This window comes from Stegostoma tigrinum, chromosome 24, assembly GCF_030684315.1.
Source record: "Stegostoma tigrinum isolate sSteTig4 chromosome 24, sSteTig4.hap1, whole genome shotgun sequence".
Lineage (NCBI taxonomy): Eukaryota > Metazoa > Chordata > Chondrichthyes > Orectolobiformes > Stegostomatidae > Stegostoma > Stegostoma tigrinum.
The window spans coordinates 31,199,645-31,226,811 of NC_081377.1; the positions used below are offsets into that span (position 1 = coordinate 31,199,645).

At 41.6% G+C, this 27,167-nt stretch overlaps 1 protein-coding gene and 1 long non-coding RNA gene across 6 annotated transcripts in view; one reads left to right on the forward strand and one right to left on the reverse strand.

Moving 5' to 3' along the window:
- The window catches only part of LOC125465193 (uncharacterized), a 59,690-nt gene extending 47,781 nt beyond the window's left edge, over positions 1-11,909 (forward strand). For both annotated transcript variants that reach the window (XR_007250188.1, XR_009447182.1), the window contains exon 3: positions 11,787-11,909. This is a non-coding gene — a long non-coding RNA (uncharacterized LOC125465193). The remainder of the gene's footprint in view (positions 1-11,786) is intronic.
- The window catches only part of LOC125465192 (PR domain zinc finger protein 1-like), a 70,613-nt gene continuing 54,423 nt past the window's right edge, over positions 10,978-27,167 (reverse strand). For all 4 annotated transcript variants that reach the window (XM_048558441.1, XM_048558440.1, XM_048558443.1 and 1 more), the window contains 3 exons: positions 19,250-20,313; positions 17,006-17,134; positions 10,978-16,158 (listed from right to left, as the gene is read on the reverse strand). In XM_048558441.1, the coding sequence (XP_048414398.1) occupies positions 15,607-16,158; positions 17,006-17,134; positions 19,250-20,313 (1,745 nt within the window). In that variant the 3' untranslated portion in view covers positions 10,978-15,606. The remainder of the gene's footprint in view (positions 16,159-17,005; positions 17,135-19,249; positions 20,314-27,167) is intronic.

Genomic DNA, 27,167 nt, shown 5'->3' on the forward strand with positions numbered 1-27,167 from the left:
GACAAAGGGTCTTCTTAAGTTTTATATGACTTCTGTGACTTTCAATTCCTCCCCTCCAGAAATGAATTACAGTCCTTTATTGTGTTTTTATTAAGGCCTTACTAATTTGCAGCACTACATTGAGTGATCCACTGATATATATCCAGAAATTTAAGTGATCCTGTAAATGTTTTTGATGGGTAATTTAAATGCAGACAAACTTTGGAAGAATACAGAAAATGAGCAAGATCAATGAATTGAACTTTCTCCATCTGGAGGGGCAGTGGGTAAGGTAGGAGAGAGCAGCATGGTTCCCCAAAGCATTTATGTCCCTGGAAATTGGGAATTGAATCAGCTACCTGTACCATGGTGCAAAAAGCCAATTAACATTGGGGCAATTATGCAGCGTTCTCAGCATTTGACAGTGGCAGAACAATCCACAATGCACCCACTACACGCAAAGTCCACCTGGAAGGACAAGACCAGCACGTACATGGGATACCATCACTGGCAAGTTCCCCTCCAAGCCACTCACCATCCTGACTTGGAAATATACTGCCACTTTGTTACTGTCGCCGAGTCAAAATCCTGGAATTTCTGCCCTAATGGCACTGTGAGTCAACCCACAGCACATTGTCTTCAGTGGTTCAAGAAGGCAACTCATCACCACCTTCCCAAGGACACCTCAGGGCAGGCAATAAACGCTGGCCACTCGATAATGCCCACATCCCACAAATGAATTAAGAAAAGCTCAGTGATGGAGGTCACACTGACATGGTCTCAGGACTGCACACTATGTGACCCTTCCACAGGGCCTCAGCAGTAAAAAGGTTTTATTCCATCCTGATGGACATGTCACCCTTCATCTTGCTTGTTTTTGTACTGCTGTACACAGACCAGAACTGGTTCCACATGAGGCCACCTCACAGTCCTGTCTTGCTTCAGCAGCGCCGATGCTCCTGACCTCATTAACTGGGCCTACAGCACCAAGAGCCTGTCATGAGACAGCCAATTATGATTCTACCCCACTGAGTGGCTCATCACAGTGAAGTGTGAGCTCATGACCCCAATGTGATTGCAAAGTGGATGGGGAAATCTGGTCCAATGAGTACAATGGTAATATTTTACCATGACTAATTATCAGCTTGGATAACATTATCGTCCATGTGTAAAATAGTCTCCTAGTGAGAGATGAATATCTGTGCATATACCAGCCAGCATGCCCAGCACTCTGATGCAGGTCACAGTCAAGACACATCAATGTCCCAGGCTCAGTATATTACATTCTGTATTAACAACTGCTGGATTGCTCCCAAAAATGCCTGACATAGCCCTTCACAGTCTTGGATATTCTCAAGTGGAATGTAAGCTTTGCACACTTGATTAAGTGCAGTGTGTCCTGACAGTAAGAGGTTCTGCATCAGTCAAATTCAAACCCTGAGTGGATTTTTCAGTCAATCAGCTTGAAGCCATTATCTAACACCATACAGAGGAACCATTATTTTGAATTTTGTGAACCATTAACGCTGTTGAGAATGCAATACACTCAACAGTAGCATTTAATGAACTGATGCAATGTATCTGAAGTGTTCAAGGTATTTGTCTGCAGCAATATCCCACAGCCTGAGTCCAATATCCAGTAGCAATTGGGGTTAACGTGATTTGATACCTCATGCACAGCTTGTATCTATTGCTTGAAAGACCAATGCCTGACCCACATGAATTACCATCAATATCCCATACACCATCATTACTGACATAGAGGGGGAGTATTTGAGCTTGACTCTTGATTAAATAGACTTCAACACCTTTAGGCCAGATGGGAAAACATTCAGCCAATGCTGTTGCTCTTGATCACAATTCAGTAACTCTCAAGTAGAAAGTGAACATGTTGAACAGAATTTTGCGATGTCACTGACTAGGCCATCATTTATTTGCCCAGTAAGCAAGTAAGAATCAACCATGTTGCTGTGGACACAGAGCCACACTTAGGCTAGACCAGGTAAGGACAGCAGTTCCCTTCCCTAAAATGTATCAGTGAACCAGGTGGGCTTTTCCCCAAAAATCATTTCATGGTCATCATTTGACTCTTAATTCCAGATTTTTAGGAAATGCAAATTTCACCGTCTGCCATGGTAGGATTGTGAATCCAGGTCCCCAGAACGTTGCTTGGATGTCTGAGTTGATAGTTTAGCAAGAATCCCATGAGGTCACCACCTTCCCCCACTGTGAAGAGGCATTTAAATTTCTTATGGCCAGATCCTGAGACATTTCCCAATTTGTTATATTTACACACAGATGAGATTCTGCAAATCATTAAGGTGCTGATTGATGAAGGATGAACTGAACACACATCATGTGCACACACAAACACACACACGTACAGCCACATGCATACACACATACAGACACACACACACACAACTGCCCTCCCTCATTTGATCACAACAAGATTAATTTAGCAAAGAATCCTTTTACCTTGGGGATGCTTCTTTCCCAAACCCAAGTGAACTTACGTTTTGAAGGCAGTCAGTTTTACTAGGCTTTCTTGAATTAATGAAGAATTGAATTTATTAACTACTAAACAGGAAAAGAAATAATACCTTAATTTGCATACAGATAAGAAATAAGATATGAGTCCAAAAAGATAAAAGAAAAATAAGAAACAATAAATTATTGGTTAGTGTTGATGTTGGCAGTTGAGCAGTCAATTTGAAGATTCTTGCTTTCATGTGCTGGCAGAAATGCTGTTGCTCTGATTCCTTTCGACAGTGTCTGAATTCCATCATCAGAGTCACAAGAGTCTTTATCTTAGCTTTACCTGCAGTGTGCAGATATCTAAAATGGCTGTTTTCAAAACTGCGGTTGTCACAGTACTCTAGCCCATACACTAGGACGTAATGCACTGACAAGTGCTGCAGTCAGTTTTTAATTCCTTTTTTGTACAGGCAGCCCCTGGTATGTGAACAAGTCCTATTCTGCAGTCTGTTCTCAAGCCAATTTGTGTGCAGGTCAGAACACAATGCAGGAGAATGTAAAGATGACATTTGTAAGCACAGGAAATGTCGAGCCCTTAAAGTTACACCCCTGCATGAGATCAAATTTGGAAGTACAAACATTTGTAATTGGATGTTCATAAGTTGGTGGCCCCCTGTATTCTCCTGGAGGGTAAAACACGAGGTTTGTAGCAAGAGGTGGCTTTCTGCTGAAAGGGGGATAGTCAGCCCTCTGGTCATCGCTTTTCATTTAAGTTTCTCTCTGTAGTTTCCTCCACACTTTACAGATGGCACATTCCACGGGCTTCACACAGGACTAACTCATAAACATAGATTTTCTTCTTGTAGCAATCCTCTTTTTGTAAAAAAAAAGTCCACATTTTGAAATAAAAGTTTAAAAAAAGTTCATAAATACTTTGGGGTTATGATTTTTTTCATTTTAACACTTTGAATGGAACGTTTTTCACGGCTGAACAGCCTGCCATTGGAGGGAGGCAGGGGTGATCATTTATAGGAAAGGTGGGGAAGGGAGAAGAGACAAGCCTGGTTTACTCCAAGACCTTGTATTTTTATTACCTATTAATTCTTTTTCTTCAGACTGGCAATTAATATTATAGAGAGATGATTTAATTTCCTTTACGGCCAACTTGCTGGCTTGTGTTTGTTTGTCACCTCATGGCCAAGTGTGCAGGTCTCCATTTGAAGTTATTAATAACTTGATATTTCTCACCTAGTTGACGTTTACCTCCTGATTGTCATCTTGCTTTAAGGCTGCAAGTGCAATTCTGCTCACGAGAGAGTCTAAGAAGAGCATTTCACATCCTCTGGGCAAAGTGTTTCATATCCAATTCAAGTTTGGTCACTATTGTTTTGCAGGCAAGCAGTTTCCACACAGGAAGACCCCATAAACAGCAAATGAGTGGTCACTTGATTTTAATGGAATGTGAAATCAGGAGGTAACAGTTGTCCTTTGCATCGTTCCCTTGAGGCTTGTGTTTCTGGATGTTGAAGTGCGTAAGCTACTTTCCAGCATTATAAATCTAGTTGCTGCTTATTTGATGGTTGCTCAAGAGAAGACCTGACAACATAATGTCAAGCGTGAGCACTGCAACACTTGCCACCCACAACTGAGATGCTATCAGCAAGAAAGCCAATTGAGTTTAAGTTTCACAGTCTTAAAAGACATGGTGCAGAAGATGCAGCCAGCTCTCTGACCCTCTTGCCTCTGATTTTATAGAGCTAGTGGTTAGTGACAGCTTTCTCAAAACCTCGCTATCTGTGTGAAATCATCACAGACTAAAACAATGAAAGGCCTTTCATCCCCTGTTAGATTTCTGATGAACTGTCTCCTAGCTCTGTACCTTTCTGTTTGGCGACATTGTCACCTGGTGCACATCAAGTGTTGATGTGCTGACCATTGTAACTGGATTGGTTAAACTCTCACAGCCAAAAGTGCAGGATTGGTAGACATAGCCTACAGTGTGGAAGCAGGCCATTCGGCCCATCAAGTCCACACCAACCCTCTAAAGAACATCCCATTCAGACCCATCACCCTACCCTGTATTTCCTATTGCCAATCCACATAACCTGCACATGTTTGGACTGTAGGAGGAAACTATGCAGATACAGGGAGAACGTGCAAACTCCACACAGACAGTCACCCAATATTAGAATTGAACTCGGTACTGTGAGGCAGCAATGCCAGCCACTGTGCCAACCTTTCCAGATGATAGAGGCAGGGAGCTAGTTGGGCTTCACAAATTATTTTTAGGCCAACCTTCCCTTTTCATTGATTGATTGGATTGGGGCCTACTGGATCTCCATTAAATGGAAGAATTTTACTTGTTTGCTTTTAGGATCAATAGAGTCACAATGAGAGCAAAGAAACATGTGGGAAATACTCCATTTGCCATTGGATGTAAACAGCCAGTTCATTGCCATTGTATCAAAATCCCTAATAGCTCCCTCCAGAGGAGTAGCTGTGAAATATAAACTGCAGTAATTCAAGAAAGTTACACATCACCTTCTCAAGGGCTATTGCTTGGTCATTAAATTCTGTCATGATCAGTAATATTGAAATCCTGAAAAATAACTTTTAAAAAGCTGACACCTTGGTGCTAATGTTAAATCTAAGCTGTGTGAGAGCTGCAGTTTGTTCCCCACACATTCCTGATAGCTGTAAGGCATAAAGAAAGTAAAAAGGCTGCTCATATGCTCATAACTAGATGGCATTAAAATTAACAGTTTAAAGGAATAAAAGAAAGACTTTCATTCATGTAGCATTTTCACAATCAATGGATGTCTCAGAGCATTTTATAGCCAATTAAATGCCATGTGAAATGAAGCCATATATAGGAAAGACAATTTATGTACAGCAAATTGCCACAGTTGGCAATATTATAGTAACTCGATTATCTCTGTTTAGTAATAGTGATTGGAGAAATATGTACAGGCCAGCATGCTGTCTGAACTAGTTCATGTCAGATTTGTATCTACCTAAAGTGTCATATGCAACTTGGTTTAACATTCCATCTAAATGACCGACCTTTGGCATTGCTGCACTCCCTCTGTACTGCACTGGAGAGCCAACTCTGTATTTTCATGCTGTAGTGAAGTTAAAAAAAATCTAATTCATACAGAAATTATTAGAGGACTGAATCCCTTATATGGTGAAAACATAAAACTGTTTTAGATTATTGAAAAAAGGAGGGAAGGGATTGAGACGGCGTTAAGATCTTAAATCTTGGTGTAAATCAGCATAAGGGTGATTGGCTGAGTGAGGGAGTCTCTTGAGCTCCAAAATATTCCAGGAAAAAGAGGAAAAAAGTCAGAGGGAAGGTAGTTGGATCATCTACCATTGAGAGCAATCCAAGTGACACAAATTTGAATTGAGGTTCAAGTATGAAATGTTGTAGATTTGGGACACAGCACTATGGTGAAGGGGCAGATGCTTTGCTATATAACATACTCATCATCCTTCCTTATTGGTGCTTCTGAGCTGTGGTAGCTGGTACAAATACCAAACACTTGATGATGCACACTTAACTTTCATTAGCTGTTAGCTTTGTGGCTGTCAAAACAAAATTAAACTTCAAACAGCTTTAGCACAATGCTTGTGACAGTGGCTTGGAGATATTAAAAGGAAATGTGATGAGGGTTGGCTGGCCAAGAGGGCTCAGTGGTTATATCCTGTGGTTGCCTGGCCAGGTTCAATCATCCGATATGTCAATTGTCCCCTGCTGCACCCATGCAGATTTTCATGAGCCTGTGGGACTGCATTAGAAAGGGACGTGCTTAATTCCCTACAGGGGTGCAATCATTTGAAATGCAAAGCTTTGGAAACTGGATTGTTTACTAGACTGGTAGAGTTGCAGTGATAGAGTGCTGAGCTTTGAATGACTGAATCATTTGTGCTTGTTGCTGGCATTTCCCATCTCAGTTTAAATCATGACATGGTGGAGGCTTTACAAAAAACAGCAAATATGACCTAGAATAGTGAGGAGAGCTCAGTTAATTTGAGTCAATTGGCATTCCAATCACTGAAGTAATTGCCTGTAAGCAAAAAACTTGACATCCTAAAAGCATGGCTGCGTTTTGCCTGTGACAGCACCGAGCACAACGGACAGCCTTGTGCTGCCAAGCTAGCGGTTAGTGACAAATATGTGTGGTCTCCAGAATGTGGGCCCTACCCTGAGCCCTGGTCACCAGGTCCTTGCGTTGAGGATAAGGCAGTGACAAGAACTTTCACCAGAAGAGGTCCAAAATTGGATGCTGCTTGGCCTGCTGTGTTCATCCAGCTCCACACTTTGTTATCTTGCAATAACAACAACAGTTCTCACCACAATCGCAGCATCAAAACAATGGCATCATTAAAAAAAATTACAGCAGCAACACCTGTAGAGGAAGCTTTATTCTAGATTTAACCAGGATGGGATTTTGTTTAGGACAGTACAGAAGAAATGTTACCCCATACTCAAATGCTGCATATGGCCTGAGAATGTTTACTGAGGCAGTGTAGAGTCAGTTTAGTAATCTGGGTTAAAGCGTCTAAACTGGCAGTTTTTGATTAGACAATGCAAAAGGAGCTTTAGCCTGAATTTAAACCACAATGTTACCAGCTCTGGGAGTGTAGAGGGAGATTAATCCTGAATCTAGTCTGTAGTGAAAGGTAGCCTCCGCAGTCCTACCAGGCCATAGAGCTGCTGTCTGATTGGACAGACAGAGAGCTGGTAGTGGTTTAACCTGAGGGTCACCATGCTTCAGGTGAGAGGAAAGTACGGAAGGAATGCTCTTTGCAATAACCCCAAGTAGTGCAGGAATTGAACCCATGCTGACACCATCACTCTGCATCCTAAACCAGCTGTCCATCCGACTGAGCTACCTTTCCCCCTGCTGTACCAATCCTGGGAGTGTTTGATGGGACAGAGTAAAGTGATCTTTGCCCTGAATCTAATCCATACCATACCTCAACCATGACAGTATTAGACAGACCAACTTTATCCTGCATCTTTCCGGTGAGGTTAATTTGGAGGTACAGTTCTGGTCACCCTACTATAGGAAGCATGTTATTAAACTGGAATGGATGCAGAAAAGATTTACAAGGATATTTCCAAGACTGGAAAAGGTCAGTTATAAGTACAGGCTGGACAGGCTGGGTCCTTTTTGCCCTGGAGCTTGGAGGGCTGAGCAGTGACCTTATAGAGTTTTATAAAATCATGAGGGACATAGATCATAGAATCCCCACAGTGTCTAAATAGGCCATGCAGCCCAGTAAGGCCACACGGAACCTCAGAGAATCCCACCCAGACCCATCCCCCTATAACCCACCTAATCTACACCTCCCTGAATACTATGAGCAATTTAGCATGGCCAATCCATCTACCCTGCACATCTTTGGTCTGTGGGAGGAGACTGGAGCACCTGGAGAAAACCCACGCAGACACGGGGAGAATGTGCAAACCCCACATGGACAGTCACCTGAGGCTGGAATTGAATCCGGGTCCCTGGTGCTGTGAAGCAGCAGTGCTAACCCTGGGCCACTGTGCTGCCCCAGATAAGGTGAATGGCCAAGGTCTTTTCATCAGGGTAGGGGAATATAAAACTAGAGGGGCATAGGTTTAAGGTGAGAGGGGAAAGATTTAAAAGGGACCTGAAGGGCAACTTTTTCACACAGAGGTTGTTGTGTGTGTGGAGTGAACTGCCAGAGGAAGTGGTAGAGGCTGGTACAATTGCAACATTTAAAAAGTATTTTGACAGGTACATGGTTTGGAAGGGTTTAGAGGGATATGGGCCATGCAGGCAAATAGGACTAGTGCAGTTTAGGAAACCTGATCAGAATGGACAAATTGGACCAAAGGCTCTGTTTCTGTGCTGAATGACTCTATGACTCTACACTTGTTTCTGCGTCACTCCTGGCATTCAAAGCTGTATAATTTACAAGGGGGCCTTACCCCAGCACTTCCCTAACTTATTTTATTTTTGACTCCATTTCAGGGCATGAAAGTTGTCACAACTTCATGGTAGGAACTGGGGAACTGAGATCATGAAGGGGCGAATCCAATGTTTCTTTAGAGCTAGTGACCTCAGACATCAGCTTGCAACTCTTCATGGGGTCCTGACCCCTGCTCTGGGAACCTTGCCCTGCCCTTTCTAACACTGTCTCAGGGAAATTGATATTTTGAGCTGTACTCACACGAGTTTGCAAACCAAAGTATAACATTCAAAAGATTAACTTATTTTGACTATTCACCTTTTCATTTCAAAACTAACTGCCCCACACTGTGGCATGACATACATGGATAACTTGATCATGGCATTGAATATTGAATAGATTTACCAGGATTTGAGACTGAACTTGCAGACTCAGCAATTCAATCTATTTTTGACTTCCAACCTATGACACGGCTTTGATGTCACCAGAATTATCTAGTTCCTGTTTATTCACAAATGGTGGGGGAAGAGAAACAGGAAATCAGCACTGTAACTCACAAGAGACAATTAATGTTAGTGAGATGCCTCTAAAGCACAATTATATGTAGGGGGCGGCACGGTGGCTTGTGGGGGGGGGAGGGGGTGGCATGGTGGCTCAGTGGTTAGCACTGCAGCCTCACAGCGCCAGGGACCCGGGTTCAATTCCAGCCTCGGCTAACTGTCTGTGTGGAGTTTGCACATTCTCCCCGTGTCTGCGTGGGTTTCCTCTGGGTGGTCCAGTTTCCTCCCACAGTCCAAAGATGTGCAGGCTAGTTGGATCGGTCAGGCTAAATTGCCCGTAGTGTTCAGGGGTGTGTGGGTTATAGGGTATGGGTCTGGGTGGGATGCTCCAAGAGGCGGTGTGGACTTGTTGGGCCGAAGAGCCTGTTTCCAAACTGTAGGGAATCTAATCTAATCTAATAGGGCGGCATGGTTGTTAGCACTGCTGCCTCATAGCACCAGGAACCTGGGTTCGATTCCAGCCTCAAGCAGCTATCAGTGTGGAGTTTGCACATTCTCCCAACGTCTGTGTGGGTCTCCTCTGGATGCTCCAGTTTCCTCCCCCAGTCCAAAGACATGCAGACTGGGTGGATTAGCCATGCTAAATTGCCCCTAGTGTTCAGGGGTGTGTAGATTAGGTGGGTTATAGGGGGTGGCTGTGAGGATCAGTGTGGACTTGTTGGGCCGAAGGGCCTGCTTCCATACTGTGATGACAATATAAATTATACATATTTCATATACACTAAAATGGAGCAGGAAAAAGGACAACCAACACAGCAATTGGGATAAAAACAAGGATCAGGATAGGAATGGGGATTGGGGTAGAAACAGAAACTGGGATTAAAACAGGGATTGGGATAGATCATGGGATGTGATAGAAACAGGGATTGAGATGGAGAAAAGGACTAGGTTTGAGAAGGAGCACTAGGACTGTATTAGAGACATGGACTAGGGTATGGAAAAAGTGAGAAGGGTTTTAAGAAGTGGCAGGTTTCAGAACACGCGGGAAGTTAAAAGCCCTGGAATCAACATCACACACTGGGATCCTGACAGCTGCCCCAACCTCTTCTGGTTTTCCCCAGAAGAAGTTCTGAGGCAAACATTAGAAGACCAGCGGATCTGGTGGGATACTAATTCAGGCACTTGAATATCTTTTTACCTCTGCCTTTTCACCCAGTTTATCTATGTGTAAACGGTACATAATAAAAACTAATGGATGGATTTCAGTGAAACCTTTTGTGTAGATAGGTTAACACTCAGGGATTATTTTTGGTGAAGCTGCAGATCAAGATCCTGGAAATTTTTAAAAGATCCATTGACATTGAGCAACAGGACTTTTTTTAAAAAGTGAGTTGTTTTTAGAAGGTGATGGATTGTCTCAGCTGTATCAGGGGAATTTGTTATTGCTGTGAAATGTGAGCAGAGTATTCAAAGTAGGTTGTTATATATGGAATGGACCAAAATTTCCTTGGCCAAATGAAAGCTCTTAATGAAAAGCTTTCTTTTTTGCAGAATGTATAGTGAGAGCCAAGTGCTCCCTTTGCCTACCAGTTTGTTCTTTCCCAGCCTTGTGAATGAATTCCATGCTGCGTCTGCACCAGAGGTCATAAGCATTTTTCTGAAGCCTCCTCAGGGCTGTTTCTGCTTTATTTCCCAGTCTACCTGTTGGCTTTTGGAGGTCCTTTTCAATTCTCTTATTTATTTGGTAATGGACTCACATAGTAACAATACCTTCTCCATCTGAGGTAGACAAAGCCTCAAGTTGATATTTTCTTCTAATGATGGTACCTGCACCAGTACAGTGGACATAAACATCCCGTGGCAGTATTTGAAAAGAAACAGAGATCCCCCAAATGTCATGGCTAGCACTTATCCTGCACTCAACCCAAGAGTAGTCATTTTTACACACATTAATCATTTTATGATGGTGGCCCTGGGATCAGGACCTGAAGGAGAGGGGCAGAAAACTTTGTGGAAGCAAAGATAGAGACAAAAATACATCACTTCATGAAGATGTAGAAATTAACATGTTTAATTTAAGTCACAGCTACATATGAGAAATTTAACATAAATAAAATGTAAACGATGTGTAAACATAATTTTACAAAAGGTCTTTCTGTACAAAACACTTCATTTGATACCCAAAGTAAGTGAAGTTGCAAAAAAGAACTATCCTGTAACTTTGGTGCAAATATGTATGTTATTCTGTCCCTGTAACATTTTTGACTTGCTGTTTGATTCAAGTTAAAGGAAGTTGAACATCTCAACTAAGAACAGCCTGATTTCCATCTGTTGACCCCAGATACTTATCCAACAACATTTGGTTTTCTTGAGAGGAAGAGATAGAGGTGCAGTGACTCAGTGTAAACTTCCTCAGCGTCTTTGGGTGGGAGTTGCTTATTTATTGATCAACTGGCTTTAGATTTGTCCCTGCTGTCCATGTCCATGCTGACAATGGTCATTTTCTTTGGGGCAGTCTTTAATGTCCTTTAATCTAGAGTGAAAATGCCAATACTTATGTTCGTACTGATGCAATGCCTGTTGATTCTTTATAACTGCAAGCTAGTACATAGATCATAGAGAAATTACCACCAGTGCTGTCATCAATACCAATATAGGTGTTCATTGTTGCAATATTTAGTGGTAATCCAAATAGCACTTGACCACAAGCTAAAGCTTCATATGGAAGAAGGACATTATATTTGTTCATGCTTCTAAACATGAGGCCTTTTTAACTTAATTGGGATTTAAGTGTGATAAAAACTTAAGACTTATTTATGGAGTAAAGGGATACATAATTGATTGCCTGACACTGGCTGAATGTTACCATTGTTCCTGCAGATACCTATCCAATATGGATTTATCACCTTGCTGCTCTGGCCGTGATTCTGGCACATGGTCCTCTGGGTTTTTTTTCTTTACTCACTATAAGTCAATGATTGCTTGAGTTTTTGGACAGTGCAAGTGAAGGAATTAAAGATATTTTATCTTTTAAAAGACTGTGACTGAATCTTTCAAAGATGCTGTGAATTATTACAAAAAGTATTCGCCTGAAGAGGAAGTAGTCACAGGAAATGCTCCACAAAGCAGAGAGCAAAATGGAATGTTATCATTATCAGATTCATTCTGACGTCTCCTAAGATTCCGTCCTAGTTGTAAGGGAGCTGCTAGCTGCTGTGGAACATCAATCAGCAGATAATAATAGAGGGGCAGGCTTGGGCCTGCTCATACCACACGAGATCATCTCCTTACTGCTGTAAAGGTTAAAACACCATAATCCCACTCTCATTTGAGAGAGATAACAGGCAGTGAGTTTAACCTGAGGGTCTCCATATCTCAGGTGAGGGGACAGGATGAGACGGCAGATCTTCATGGTGACCTCAACTAGTGCAGGAATTGAACCCATATTGTTAGCATCACTCTGCATCACAAACCAACTGTCCCCCAGCTTCTTAAGGATAACAGCTAACTCTGGTGACATAAGTTGGCTCTGAACTTTGTGAACTGATAGCCCTGAGCTAGTTCTGGAAGAACACTGGAGGAATAAAGATAAGGGTAAGAGGTAGAAACTGAACAATCTGATTAATCAGAGAAATTTTTCTTAAAATCTTAAACCTGAGTCACATTTAGTCAAGGAAAAGCTGGAAATCATTAATAATTAATTTTGTGTGGGTTGGGGGGGGGTGGAGGATATACTGGTGACGGTGGGGGTGGATCTGTGTAGCCTACTCCTGTTCTTATACCATGTGTGCAATATGTGGAACAGCTCAAATCAAAAGAGCAGCAGTTCACAAAACAGCCTTTTCAGACTATTGTGCTCCTTATTTTAAAACAGTTCAATTGTTCACCACTAACAATCTGAAGATATTTGAATTAAAGCCCCTATATTGAGATTCTTTAAGATCCCTGATCTTGGCTCTTTGAACCCAGTGCTGAATGGTTTGGAATCCCATACTGCAAAGGGTCAACGGTACATTGTAAACACGTGTTAGGTTCAGCGTAAACCCATGCGGCAGCATATTTCACAGTATAATGGATCACTGGAAAAGAGTCAAGGAGGTTCATGATGTATTTAAGTGAATTCACTGCACCTCTAGTGAACAAATACATCAAAAAGGAATGTTTCAAGTGGACCCAGTTGAAGACAAGTACTGCTTTGGTTTACATATTGCCAGGGCTTTCATTTTGCCATGGAAACCACTGAAGCCGTGGGTCTATCAGAGTTACGGATGCCGCCTGTCAAAAATCGTGTGAAATCATGAATTTCAGAGGAGCCATGGACATTACTTTTAAACCATGAGTAGCCAAGAATACCACGTTAACTCCCTGAAACTGGAAAAAAATTGCAGCGTATTGTTTAACCAGAGTAGACATATGGCCAATAGTAAATCACAGAAATTATGGTTAACAGGAAAACCTATGAAATGAAAGCTGGGAGATGTATACTTTTCCTGTACTTTGACAGAATCAAAGATGAATTTGGACACAACTGTTCAATTATAACGTCTGTTGGATGATTGCTCCCCTGTGTTCGGGTGACAGCATTCCTCTAGTGGTTTCCGTGGCAACAACACTGAAAAACATTCAAATCTAAATCCAGTGTAAAAGACAAAATATAAATTCATGCTCTCAAAGCAAATAGTAAAATTGAGAAATGGAATCCCTTTGTCAGGCTACGAGAGTCAGGTTTAAAGCACAGCGCATGACTATTGGATTTTTCCGTGAAAATGTGTTGAATTTTTCTATTTTTTTTACAAAAACTAACTTCTAATTGTCAAAAGTAGCAACTTCTCTACAGAATTATTTTCAAAAAAAGTATCTTGCCCTGAGCAATCTTTACTAGTTACCTACTCACAATAACTAGTAACATGTTAAAAAACTTATGCTCTACTTTGCCACTCTAGGACTTGCTTAAACCACATTTTGCTGAGTCTAAGCCTCAAAGGTCTGTTTTTTTGGCATTTGTATACACATCTGAAAAATAATGCGTGTATTTTTAATCTTGTTGTTTCTGAATCCATTTTGATTTGACATCATTCAGCCAGCTATAAAGTACTTCAGAGGAAGAAAGAAATCTCTGTTGTAATTCTTGTCATACAGTTAGGTGGTTTCAGCAGATTTTGGCTTTAAAAGGGTGGATGCTATTCCAATCCCTGCCCCTTCTATCTGATATACACTCAGTTTAAGCATAGTAAGCTCTAACACTAATGCAAACCTCACAACACGCTATGTAAAAACACAGGCCATGTACCATAATATGCCCTGCTTTGACAGCGATTTTATAAAGATAAGGAATGCAATTAGTTTCATTTTGCCAGTTTTAGCACTGACTGGCAGCTTGCAAGTGCTTAATGAGAAGAAGCTCTGTCTCATGTCCAACCCCTGTAAAGGCAGAGAAGTGCATAATATAATGGTGGGAGAAGAACACCGGAGAACCAAAAGGACATAAAGATTTAAAGATGGAGCAATTTTGTGTTTCAATTGATACGCACATTTTTTGAAGATATCAGAGGAAGCCTGAATCATTCATTGCAGAATGGTCAGAATGTGAATGAATAAGCTGAATAGGAGGCAATTAACAAAAAAACCCCACAAATATGAAACAAATTCAAACACTGGAGGATGAAGGATTTGACATTAAAATACTTTCCTCTTCCAGCAGCAATCTATCCTCACTGCATTCTACACACACCACACGTTGTGATTTCTCTATTCCCAAACCAAAGAGAAATTTCTTGATTCTTGGTGGGAAAGAAATTAATTTAATAATATCTCAACCCACTTTTGAACTTCACCCTCACAACTAAACTGGAAGAGTTCAATCTGTGAGGCTATAAGTAATTTGCTGGCTGAATTCAGAAGGATCCAATCACTTCCATTCATAGAACCTTCAATCTTCTCATCGTATCTCACACAAATATTCAGACTGAGAATAAACGGGACCATTGGATAAACTCAAAATTGACAGGTAGGGATATCAACGCCTGAAAAACAATTTGTTCCTCTGATGCCTATTTGTCACATTATGTTTCGAAATAATTCAATTTTCTTATTACTAGCATCACAGATGTCAATCAATTATCCCACATTTTAGTCACTGTGAACTTTATTTAAAATAAAAGCAATGCTCTGTGTCTTAATAAATAAGATATAGACCTTAGAAGAATAAACTCATATCTGATTGTCTCTTAACTAATAAAAATATATACCATTTTTCTGTTGCATAAATATATCTAACACACCCTGAGAGAGCACTGAAAGCAGAACTATTACAGCAGAGGCTGGGTCTATATGTCATCCAGACTCAGTAAAGGCCGTGTGTTTGAGTAATTTTTTTGGTCTGACTGAATCAATAGGAGCTCACAAGGACAAGAGAATGGATTCACAATTTATCAGATTCTATAACATAACAAGAGGACAATTAAACTAAAACAAACACACATGCACACAGATATATCTAAAACACAACCAGATAATTACTATTATGACTGGAAGTACTTAAATCACACACAAAAATTTGTGTGATTCAGTTTCCTCACTGCCATGATTTTTTCTTGTAGTTTCCCAAAACAGTCAGCTATTCATATGAGCTCCAGTAGTTAATCCTGTTTACTGTAGAACTCATCATTATTAGTCCTGGCACATGATAACTAATGTGCAATTATAAACTGGCTTCTTGCTTGACCCTGACAGGCAGGCAAGGTGGTGAACTATGGTGGAATAACATTAGGTTTTTGGTCCTCTCATGGAAGCCAATGGATGGAAGATTGTCTCCATTGCTCTTGTGACATGTTGCTTTGAATGGGTCCTCTTTGTAGCCCTTCTCTAGGCCAGCAGCTAGAAGCTGCTCAGTTACCACCTCCACCTCCGTTGCAGTGGCACTCTCATCTAATCTTTCTGCATGTTCACTCATGTCGAAATTATCAATCACATCGTCAATCCTGAGGAGTTCCTCCTTGGATAAGCTGCTCACCGAGGCCATAGAGCAATTGCCTTTCAGGTGGATTTTCAGGCTGCACTGGTGGATGTAGCTCTTGGAGCAGAAGTGACACTTGTGTTGCCGTTCCTTGTTGTGCAGGCGTCTGTGCAGCTTGAGGTGAACAAACTGGGTGAATTTTGCCGAACACTGCTTGCACTGATAGGGCTTTTCCCCAGAGTGGAGACGGAGGTGAGTCTTCAAGTTACTGGTGCTACTGAAACGTTTGTGACACACCTAGTACAGGGCAAGATGGAAAAAGACAGTTAGGCCAACTGGGCCAGTGCATACACAATAGACAAAACACAAAGGAGTCAGACAATTGATTTCTTACATTATCATTTCCAATGATTATTCCTGGCTCTTTGGAAACTTTAACCCAGAGGCTGTTTATGAGTAAAATCCAGGGATGACATCCTGCACTAACCCTACATCCATAGCTGCCTCAGTTGACAAAGACAAAAAGAGGAAAATCAGACAAAGTTGGGATTCAACTCAAAGCTGCTCCATTCCCACTGATATTGATTGGTCAAAAACAGAGAAGCTAAGATTTTACTGTTAAGCATTTTGTGTTCAGTTTTCTGTTTCAAGCTTCATGGTATTAATGTCCTGCATTTTACAGACTTTTTTTTTGAACAATTTCTGCCCTCCTCTGAAGCCTCGGGTCTGTGTTGGGTTTATGAGATCCCCAGGCACCAGCTACGTTCTGGCAATTCACTTAAGTGAGAACTTTGACTATGTGATGTAGAATCTGGTATGTGCTTGGGTGTACAATGGGCATAACACTGGCATTATACTGACAATTTAGTAATGCAGGTGGTCTGGGGCCAACAATGGCCACTGCTAAGTTTGCCAGCCCATTTTGTTAGGCATCCAAGCACTTGTCCATACCAGACTTGGACAAATTCCTTCAGTGCTCTCCTCCCCCACCCTGAGTGTACAGACAATGTTTAGCAATGGAGGGTAACACAGTGATGCTCAGCTGTCACTTTGCATTCAGCAGTCATAACAATGGTCCCAGTCATTCTTCATCATTGAGAATTCCATTGCTTCAATCACCCTGGACCAACTATTGGCATCTTACCTGGCATTGATGAGGCTTTTCTCCGGTGTGCACCAGATAATGCTTTTGGAGATGAGCAAGTTGTGTAAATGTCTTATTGCACGTGTGGCACGAGAAAGGTCTCTCTCCACTGTGGACCCTCAGGTGGACCTGCAAGAAACCATCATGAATTATACTACAAGCTGGTGACTGAATTCCATAGTCCATCAAAATTGTATTGGCACTACCCACAGAGACGGGTAGTCGTCATCTTTATGAGACAGTGATTCATTCTTTCACAGTTTCCGTACTGTCACAGGCTAAAGTCTTTTATGCCGTCATAGCTCCTCATCCAAAAAAAAACTATTTGGCAAATGTCACTTGAAGAAAGAAAGAGCGTGAATTTATACAGCCCCTTTCAAATCCTCAGGACATTCCCAAGTGCTCTAGAACGAATAAAGTATTTCATTGCCAAAGGGAAGAAACACATTAGCCAATCACTGGGGTTGACTGAGAGACAAAGATTGTCCAAGACACTGAGCAGAATTTATCACTTTGCTTTAACATAGCTCTATGAGATCTTCTACATCGTCACTGAGAGAACAGACAGCTTAACACCACATCTGAGAAGTGACACCTCTGACAGTGCAGCACTCTTGATTTTTTTTTGTTGCAGTTTCAATCCCTCACATTGAAATTATTTAATCAATGTACCTCTGACCCATAAACAGAGTCCGTGTGAGTCACTGTGCAGACTGAGATTAATTATAATGAACTTTTGAATTTCAGGTCATTTCAGTTACATCATCTTTAAGTTGAGAAGTAAGGAATGTGCCTCCTGATTGGCTCAGTATCAGATTACTCAAGACCTACTGTGTCAGAAATACTTTGCCAAGCAATAATACTTTAAAAAGCAACATATTTTTAATGCATTCTCAAGATGTGGGCATTGTTGACAAGGTCAGTGTTATTGCAAATTTCTATTTCCAATGAGGCAGCTCAGAGGGTAATCAAAGATCATTCTCTGGATCAATTGGCTCAGTAGTATAGCCACTGTGGAGATGAAGTGCCGTCACTGATTTCTGTTGAACGCAATGAGTTCACTGCGCCGGGGACAGTTTCAAGTTAAATTTTGACATTTCATAGACTCATAAGTCACAGACATAAAGCTATTTGGCTCTTGAGTTTTAAAATAGAATCATATCAGATTTGAAACGTTAACCCTGATTTTTCTCTCTTCGCAAATGATGCCTGGCCTGCTCAGTTTTTTCCAGCATTTTATATTTTTCTTTCAGATTTTCAGCATCTGCAGTATCCTTGCTTTTATTTGGTTTAGCTCATTATCTCTGTGCAGGGTCTTTGAAACAGCTAATCAAATAAACATCTTTTCTATAGCCCTGTGATTATGTTGCCCTTCAGTTATATTTGGTCAAGAAGTCACATAATGGCAAATCATGAGCTGGGACAGACTGACAGAATTTCAGGTGAACATTAATCACAATCTCTCATTACTGAACTGTATTAGCTAAAATTTAGGCCTTTAAGACAGACAGGTTGCAAAGACAAGAGAACTCCAGAAAATCTGAACATAGCTCTAATCACCAAGCATGATGATTGAGAGTGTTTCAACACACGGCTTGTGCTTATAGTTGTGGACAAGGCTGTTGGGAATTAAATGGCAAAATATTTTGTCCATGGACAATGATGCCCCTTGATTTGGGTTAAAGAAATCAGGCCATAAACCACCATCACCAACAAATGTTTACCAAACCAATTTTTGTTCAAGGTTTTCAATGAGCAAAATTCCACTTTCATCTTTAAAGCGAAGTGTAACTGTGAAAACTGCATTGACCATGAACATCAGATTAATCTAAGCACTGTATAACCCTTGCACTGTATTTGTCTGAGTGTTGTATTACTGTCAACACTGCATTACTCCCAATGTCACATTACTCCCAATGCTGCATCACTCCACTGGAGGTTATGCAAAACAATAGATACTAACTTGCTGGCCACAACAATTTTTGGGATGCTGCAACCTAGCTTTCTCAAATATTAGTCATTTATCTTTGTACTATTTTGCAAGTTTTTTTCACAGATTTTATCTTTCTCAGGAGGGGGAAGGAATAGTAATGCACTCCATAGAAGGAGTTACATAGTCCTAGTTAATCCTACCAATGCTAACATGGAGGGAACAAGCTGAATATTTACTGCTGCTAACTCTCAAGAGAGGTCAGAGCTTGAGATCGCTGTCTCTTTTGTAAATATGTTGTAAGAAATACTTACTTTTAGGTTCGATAGCTGACCGAAGGTCTTTGAACACACGTTGCACTCATACTTGATCTTCCCATTCTGTTTCTTCAGTGGGTATGGAAGTGATTTATAACCAGGGGAATCTGCCAGAGAAATCTTTGGTTTACTCAGATTTATTGCTTCCTCACTTGCTGGAATCCAGGAGGTAGTTTTTGGTGGCATCGACAGCTCAGAGGTTATTGAGGTACCAGATGGTGAATGGTCATGAGGACTTTCCTTCAGGTCCATTGCTGGACCTGTGGGTGAAAATGCACTGGTCGGGGCAGGGATAAGGAGGCGCCTTGGCTGCCCAGGGACATTAAGCCTTTGGCCTTCTTCATTAGACAGTGTGACCGGCAGAACATGCTGGCTCATCATGGGATGAGGCAGATGGTCTCCATTCACAAAACTGCCACAGACTGGGGCCATCCTGCCAAACAGGCTAAGATTATTCACATTGTTCAAAGTGCCTGGACTGTTCAGCGTGTGAAAACTGTTGAAAGCAGGTGAATAGTTGGGCAATATTAATCGAGGGTAGTGAGGAGACAGTGTGCTATATGGATACATATACTGATGCTGGACATGACTTGGAGGTGAGTACATTGGGTAAGAGACCAGGCCCTCGGCAAAACTGTGACATCCATTCAAATGTAGAGGGAGTTCTTTCTGAGATGAGGTAGTTGAATTGAGAGACAAAATCTGAGGGCTTTGTTCAACAACAGGACTTTTTGATCTTTGGTTTGGGCTGGTTCTGTATAAAGGGCTGGTTCTCTCCAATGACCTTTCCTTGTCATTAACATCATTTATCTTTGAGCTATTTTCTTCTGGTAGATGTCGGGTCTCTACACTTGGATAAAACTTTTTACTGAAATCCACAATTTGGTCATCAGGAGTGATGGGTGGCGTATCTCTGTCAATAATCTCCACATCCACCTTTTCTTCCTCATTCTTTGTGTCGTTAGCATACTGTTTTTGGCCTTCTTGTATGTCTTCTTGGTTCTGAGGTAGCTGGCCAGTGAATTCAGACACCAGGTCCTTGTATCCCTTGAGATTATGTTCTAGAAAGAAAAACCTTATGGTTAGCATTGGGAAGTGTAAGTAGTAGAATTAGTACTGACAGGTGGAGGGAGGTGGGAAGAAAGATAAAGATCACAGTGCCACAATACTACCAACGTTGAAACAGGCATCGAGGAGAGAAGTTGCTGAAGATTATAATTAAATGAAACCATATGAAGGTTGTAGAAGATAACCATGGTTCAGTGATAACTCCAAGCCTGTGTCAATAAGTTCTGGCTTCAAATTCTACTCCAAAGACTTGAACACATTATTTAGCTTTACCATAGTTGTAAGGGAATGCTGCACTGTCAAAGGTGCTAACTGTCACATGAGATGCTGTGCCAAGGCCCTGACTGCTGTTCCAACTGGACTTATAATATCATGATTTCATATCATATCATCACTACAGTGTGGAAACAGGCCATTTGGCCCAACAAGTCTACGCCGACACACAAAGCATCCCACCCAGACCCATCTCCCTTTAACCCACCTAATCTACACATTCCTGAACACTATAGGCAATTTAGCATGGCCAATCCACCTAGCCTGCACATCTTTGCACTGTGGGAAGAAATCGGAGTACCCGGAGGAAACCCACACAGACACAGGGAAAATGTGCGAACTCCACACAGACAGTCACCCGAGGGTGGAGTCGAACCTGGGACCCTGGCACTGTGAGGCAGCAGTGCTAACTACTGAGCCACCATGCCACCCTTAAAAGACCCCTGGTACTATTGAAAGAGGATTGGGGTGTTCTTCCTGGAGTCCCAACCAAAAGTTCATCCCCTTAACCAAAATCATAAGAACAAGTGACCTGATCAATGCTACATTGTTACTTGTGGGATTTTGCTGTGCATAAATAGATGACTGCACTCTCAGACGGCTGTAAAGTAATTTGAGATGTTTGCAAAGCAAACTTGAAGAACTTAACAATTTGTGGTTATTTTCAACCTTGATGTGGTCCTGCACTGTAGGATTTACAGTGTTTTTTTTGTATTATTTCCAGTGATTAAAGGGAACAAGATAGGTGGCTAAAAATCAGAAAATCGCAGTTTCAATGCAAACACGAAGGAAATTGCTTTTTCTTAATTACCCTGGGTCATTAAAACCTCCCCTTCACATAGATGAGCTTGATGGGTACAATTTTTCTTCTGTTTAATATATTTTGCCATTCTCAGTCATATAGTTCCTAGCTCACTCTTGCTGCTGAGGTTGGAAGTTCAAACCCCAGTCCTCAGTTATGTTTGTCCCAAGGCTGACAGGGCTATGTGAGCAAGGGTTGGATTATCTTTCGAAAACTTAATATCTAGAATCACGGATGAATGGCATCGGCAGGGCAGGAGCACATCTAGAAATCAGCTTCATCAGAAGGTGGTGGGTGGCAGTGGGGTTGGTGAAGGCCAGTTAGCAATTCAAAGATCTTCAGTCACTTCACTCAGGAGGTAAAAAATGACCAAACTCCTCAAATCACATGTAGACAGGGTGGTTAAGAAGGCATTTAGCACGCTTGCCTTCATTGCACAGACCTTTGAGTATAGGAGTGGGGACATCATGTTGAGGCTGCACAGGACATTGGTGAGGCTTCTTCTGGAGTACTGTTTGCAGTTCTAGCAACCCTGCTATAGGAAGGATATTAGTAACCTGTAGAGGGTTCAGAAAAGATTTACCAGGATGTTGCCTGGAATTGAGGATTTGAGTTATAAGTAGATGCTGGATAGGCTGGGATTTCTTTTCACTGGAGCGTAGGAGGTTGAGACGTGGCTTTATAAAGGTTTATGAAATCACTAGGGCTATTGATTAGGTGGATGGCAGGTATCTTTTCCCTATGGTTAGGCATTTCAACACCAGGGGCATACTTTTAAGGTGAGACGAGAAGTTTTAAAAAGACATGAGGGCGACTTTTTTTTAAACTCAGAGAGTGATTTGTGTGTGGAATGACCTTCCAGACGAAGTGGCTGATGCAGGTACAGTTACAACATTTAAAAGACATTTGGATAAGTGCATGAATAAAAAATGTTTGGAGAAATATGGGCCAAGCACAAACAAGGGAGACTAGTCTAGTTTGGGAATTTGCTCAGCACGGACTGGTTGGGCTGAAGGGTCCACTTCCGTGCTGTATGACTCTACAACTCTAAAAGTATTTCTGCTTGTTACTGCTGCTTTGCACCAAAGAGAGAGATTAACCGCACTTTGATCTGTGACCAAAGATGAGCCTCCAGATAGGAGGCAAGTTGAGGCAAGACACAGTGAACCAGAGCTTCCTCTTTCACTGGCCGAATCATTTCTGAAGAGCTTCAGGTGGGTGGGGTCTTGGTGTAAGGGGCTGACTAACTGTGGACAGATCACAGTCATTCTGAATTGTGCTGAATCATATATTGCAACTGCGTGGAATTCAGTGACTGAAGGCAATGAGTTTGATGCCTTAAAAAATACTGACACAGATAGTTTTAACACAGAAACAAGAGAGAAGTGAGAAAGAAACCAATTATACTGAGTCATTAAATCTCAATCCCCCGCACTTTCAACCGACAAAGAGTGTGACAGCTACAACTTTTATTCAGGCTGAAATATTTTACTTGAACAGGTTCAGCAAGATAATTTTTAAACAAGGAATCAATCTATCTCAGATAATTATCAGATGAAGTAGAACACTTCCTGTACTGAATTAATCTGTAAGGCCATGTGCTGGTACATTGTTTTCAAATCTGTGCCACAGTCTCAGGGGTAAAATTTCTCTTCAGGACTGAATGGGCTGTGTGAGTGGAGTTCTGGAATATAAATCCGTGGTCTGAATCAGGCCAGGGTTACTCCTGTGCGGGCTAATGGAAGAGCACGGTTGCTGTCACCCATTGTGGTTGGTCACCTTATGGATGGGATCATTCAGAATAAGAGTAAAGCAATCTGCAAAGCTAAGCTTACAGAGAATGGGAGGGGATCATACAGCAAACAGGGCTATTCAGTTCTTTGCACCTGTGGAACTATCCAATTAGACTCAGCCCCTCAGACTTTTCTCTAGGAGCCTGCTATCTTCTCTCCTTCAAGTAGTTACCATATGCATTTTCCATTTTTAAAAGATATTTGATGTGTTCCCACTGCCCTTTCAGACAGTGCATTCTGGATCATCCTAACTTACTGCTTGGGAGGGGAATAAAATCACCCATTCGCTCCCTTTGATCCTTTTGCCACAATGATCTTAAATCTGTGTCCTCTAGCAATTGAATTTTGTGTCAGTGGAAACTATTTCTTGATATTTACTCTAATCAAACACCCTTCATTACTTTGAAGTGTAGATATCAGAAATATCAGTCAGGTAGACCGCACCTGGGTAAGGGGTAATTGGGTAGCCTTTCCATTACTTCACTGTTTCTGTTACACACAATTCAATTTTTCCTGAAAACTTCTGGATTGTGGTCAAACGACCTCGATGCCTCAGTGAGACCCTGATCCTCTGAACAGATCTTTGCGTCAGGCCAACAACAGAGCCTCTGAATGAAAATGGAATGAAGCACCTGTGTCTGAATCAGCTGAGTTTCTACACACAGCCCTGGCATGAGATTAATTCTTTCTGAAGCTTGTCAAAGCAGGAATGACGTGAGCAAATCAGTCATTGCACGTCAACCAACTCTGGGCTGAAGTTCAGTTGAGATTGGAATGCTACAGAACTGCAGATGCAGTTCCAAAAAAATAAAATGCCTTTAGTGCTGGAGAGGGCAGTATGTTTGAAAAGTCTGTCACGCCCTGTCATAGGTTATGCAACTGTGTATCCTAATTTGACCCCAATTTCATTCATCTACTTCCATGTGTTCAACAAAATGCACTGACTCCCCATCCAGAAATGCTTCAATCTTACAATTCTCTTCCTCATCTTCAAAACCCTCAATGACCTTCCTCTCTCTCTATATCAGTAACCTTCTCCAGTACTACGATTGTCTTCATTCCTATAATTCTGGACACTTGCAAATGCCCAATTCTCATCACTCCACTACTGGTGACTGTACCTTCAGCTGCATTAGCCTTTAGCTGCGTAGTTCTCTTCCTACCTCTCCTACTGCATTTAAGGTGCTCCTTAAAATCTGTCTCCTTAACCAAGCTTTTGGCCACCTGTTCTATTATCTCCTTGTGTGGCTCAAATTTCCAGTCTTGTCTGGAAACAGTCCGAAGAAGCACATTCAGATGGTTTACTACACTAAAGATGCTGTATAAATAGATGTTGCTGCGTCAGTCAATGTGCAGGATTATTTTCAACTTGCCACGTTCACCTTAAACATGAGTCACTGTTTTCTCAAAGTGAGAGTCAATCTTGTATGCTCTTTGCTATTTATGAACTTTCAGTAACTGCCTGCTAGTTCAAAACTAATTAATTTCTATCGTATTTTATAAAAATAATGCTTTTATTAAAAACAATATAAATAAAGGGGCATGTTGGGTAACAAGGCAGACATGTGCATAATTCTAAAGCTTAGCATCAAATTTGACTCAGATTGCTGAGTTTAATTTCTTCTCCTGTCTTATGTCTGTAAGGATTTTGCAAAATATTTTTGATGTGACATTAAATAGAGGCCCCATGTGTGCACCGAGATGTTTGTAAAATGTACTCTCTTTCAAAGAGCAATAGGCAGGCTCCCTCTAGTTACAGGCTAAAGTTCATCCACCAAACAACATCACGAAATACATTGAACATTATCTTCAATGCTGTTGTAGCATCTTGCCGTGCATAATTTGATTTCTGCATTTCCTACGAGGGTGTTCACACTTCAGAAATACTTCATTGGGTTTAAAGTGCTTTTGGTGTCCCAAGGCAGTGAAAGGTGCTCTATTAATGCAAGTGTTTTACATGATGAATTCAGGATGGAGTTGGAGCAGGCAGTGACCAACAGTTCTAAGTAAGAACCAGCACATTGCATAAAAGTGACCATGAATTAAGAACTTCGTCTAGTGAGTACTTTAGTATAATTGATGGAGGAGCTGAAGAAATTTTACACTGATGTAATCCAAAATAGTGCTCAGTCAGACAGATTGGGGAATGAGCAATGAATTTAAAATATGGCTTTTTTTTTAAAAAAAGCAAAAAGGTCAATTCACTTCATTACGCCTCTGCCCTGTGCTAATATCTGAAACAACACTAGTCACAGACAGTTTACACCAACTGACACCAACTCCAGAAACACAAGCCCACATGTGCCTGAGGTCATCATGGGTTCAGCCCTTTCGAGCCAACATTAGCACTGATTTCCCTCATTGAGATATTCTGCCGTTAAATAACTGAAGGCGCTATTTGAGTCAATTAAAACCTCAAATTGTTTTTGGATTCTATAGTGATATGGACGCAACTCACTGACATTCAGGGCTGCTTTCTGTTTCACTTTGAATGTAGTGAAACTGGGGACAGCGGCAGGAGGGAGAAGGACTATATTACTGGAAAGGATCAATACTGCAGTTTTCTGCACTGAAAACATTGTACTCCAAGATTCACCTCCTTAGAATGTGCAACGAGCACCTTTTTCTTCCAGAACTCTGTTTAGTTATCCAGTTCCCCTCATTCTGCTTTGGTGGGAATTGAATCTTACTGAGGTCCAGGATACAGCAATATATTGGTACACCAGAGTATAAATGCATTCAACATTTCATTCAATGGAATATTATTGTTGTGCAAGTCTGGTCAACAACTTAGATTTACATAACCACTTTAATATAGCAAATCATCCAAAATGCTTTACATTTCAGTTATCACTCATAATTTGATATTGAGCCACATAAGGAGACATTGAAAGAAGGTGACAACGCATGGTCGATGAAGTATATACTAAATATTAGATGAGGGTAAAGATGCAGAAAGGATGGAGAGGACATTCCAGAGATTATACCTCAGACAATGAAAGACACAATCACCAATGGTGGAGTGAAGGGATGCAGATGAGCCAAACCTCCAGGAATGTGGAGGTTTCAGAAGGTTGTTTAACTGGAAGCGACACGCAAATAAGCATGGGCTGAGAGCCACGGACGAATTTACAAACAAGAATTAGAATTATTAAGATAATAAAATGTGAGGCTGGATGAACACAGCAGGCCAAGCAGCATCTCAGGAGCACAAAAGCTGACGTTTCGGGCCTAGACCCTTCATCAGAGAGGGGGATGGGGGGAGGGAACTGGAATAAATAGGGAGAGAGGGGGAGGCGGACCGAAGATGGAGAGTAAAGAAGATAGGTGGAGAGGGTGTAGGTGGGGAGGTAGGGAGGGGATAGGTCAGTCCAGGGAAGACGGACAGGTCAAGGAGGTGGGATGAGGTTAGTAGGTAGCTGGGGGTGCGGCTTGGGGTGGGAGGAAGGGATGGGTGAGAGGAAGAACCGGTTAGGGAGGCAGAGACAGGTTGGGCTGGTTTTGGGATGCAGTGGGTGGGGGGGAAGAGCTGGGCTGGTTGTGTGGTGCAGTGGGGGGAGGGGATGAACTGGGCTGGTTTAGGGATGCAGTAGGGGAAGGGGAGATTTTGAAACTGGTGAAGTCCACATTGATACCATATGAATTATATTAGAATTATATTAGAATTATTAAGCTGTGCTACTGGAAGACCAGTGGCCAATGCAGGTTAGTGGACAGAGAATCATGGGTGTGCAAAACTTTGCAAGAGGCAGAATATGGGCAGCAGAAATGAGAACACTCAATACTAATATATCTTTAGAGCTTTTGTAGGTGGACGCATATTATGGAGTAAATTCTTCACAATCTCCCCTCTCCTACCCCACTACCAATGTCTACATGTGTATGCTGTCAATGATTTGAAACAGGCACCTTATTTGATTTCTACCTCCCTAAATAGCTGCAAGCTGTAGTGACAAAGCCAATTTGACCATTGTTAAAT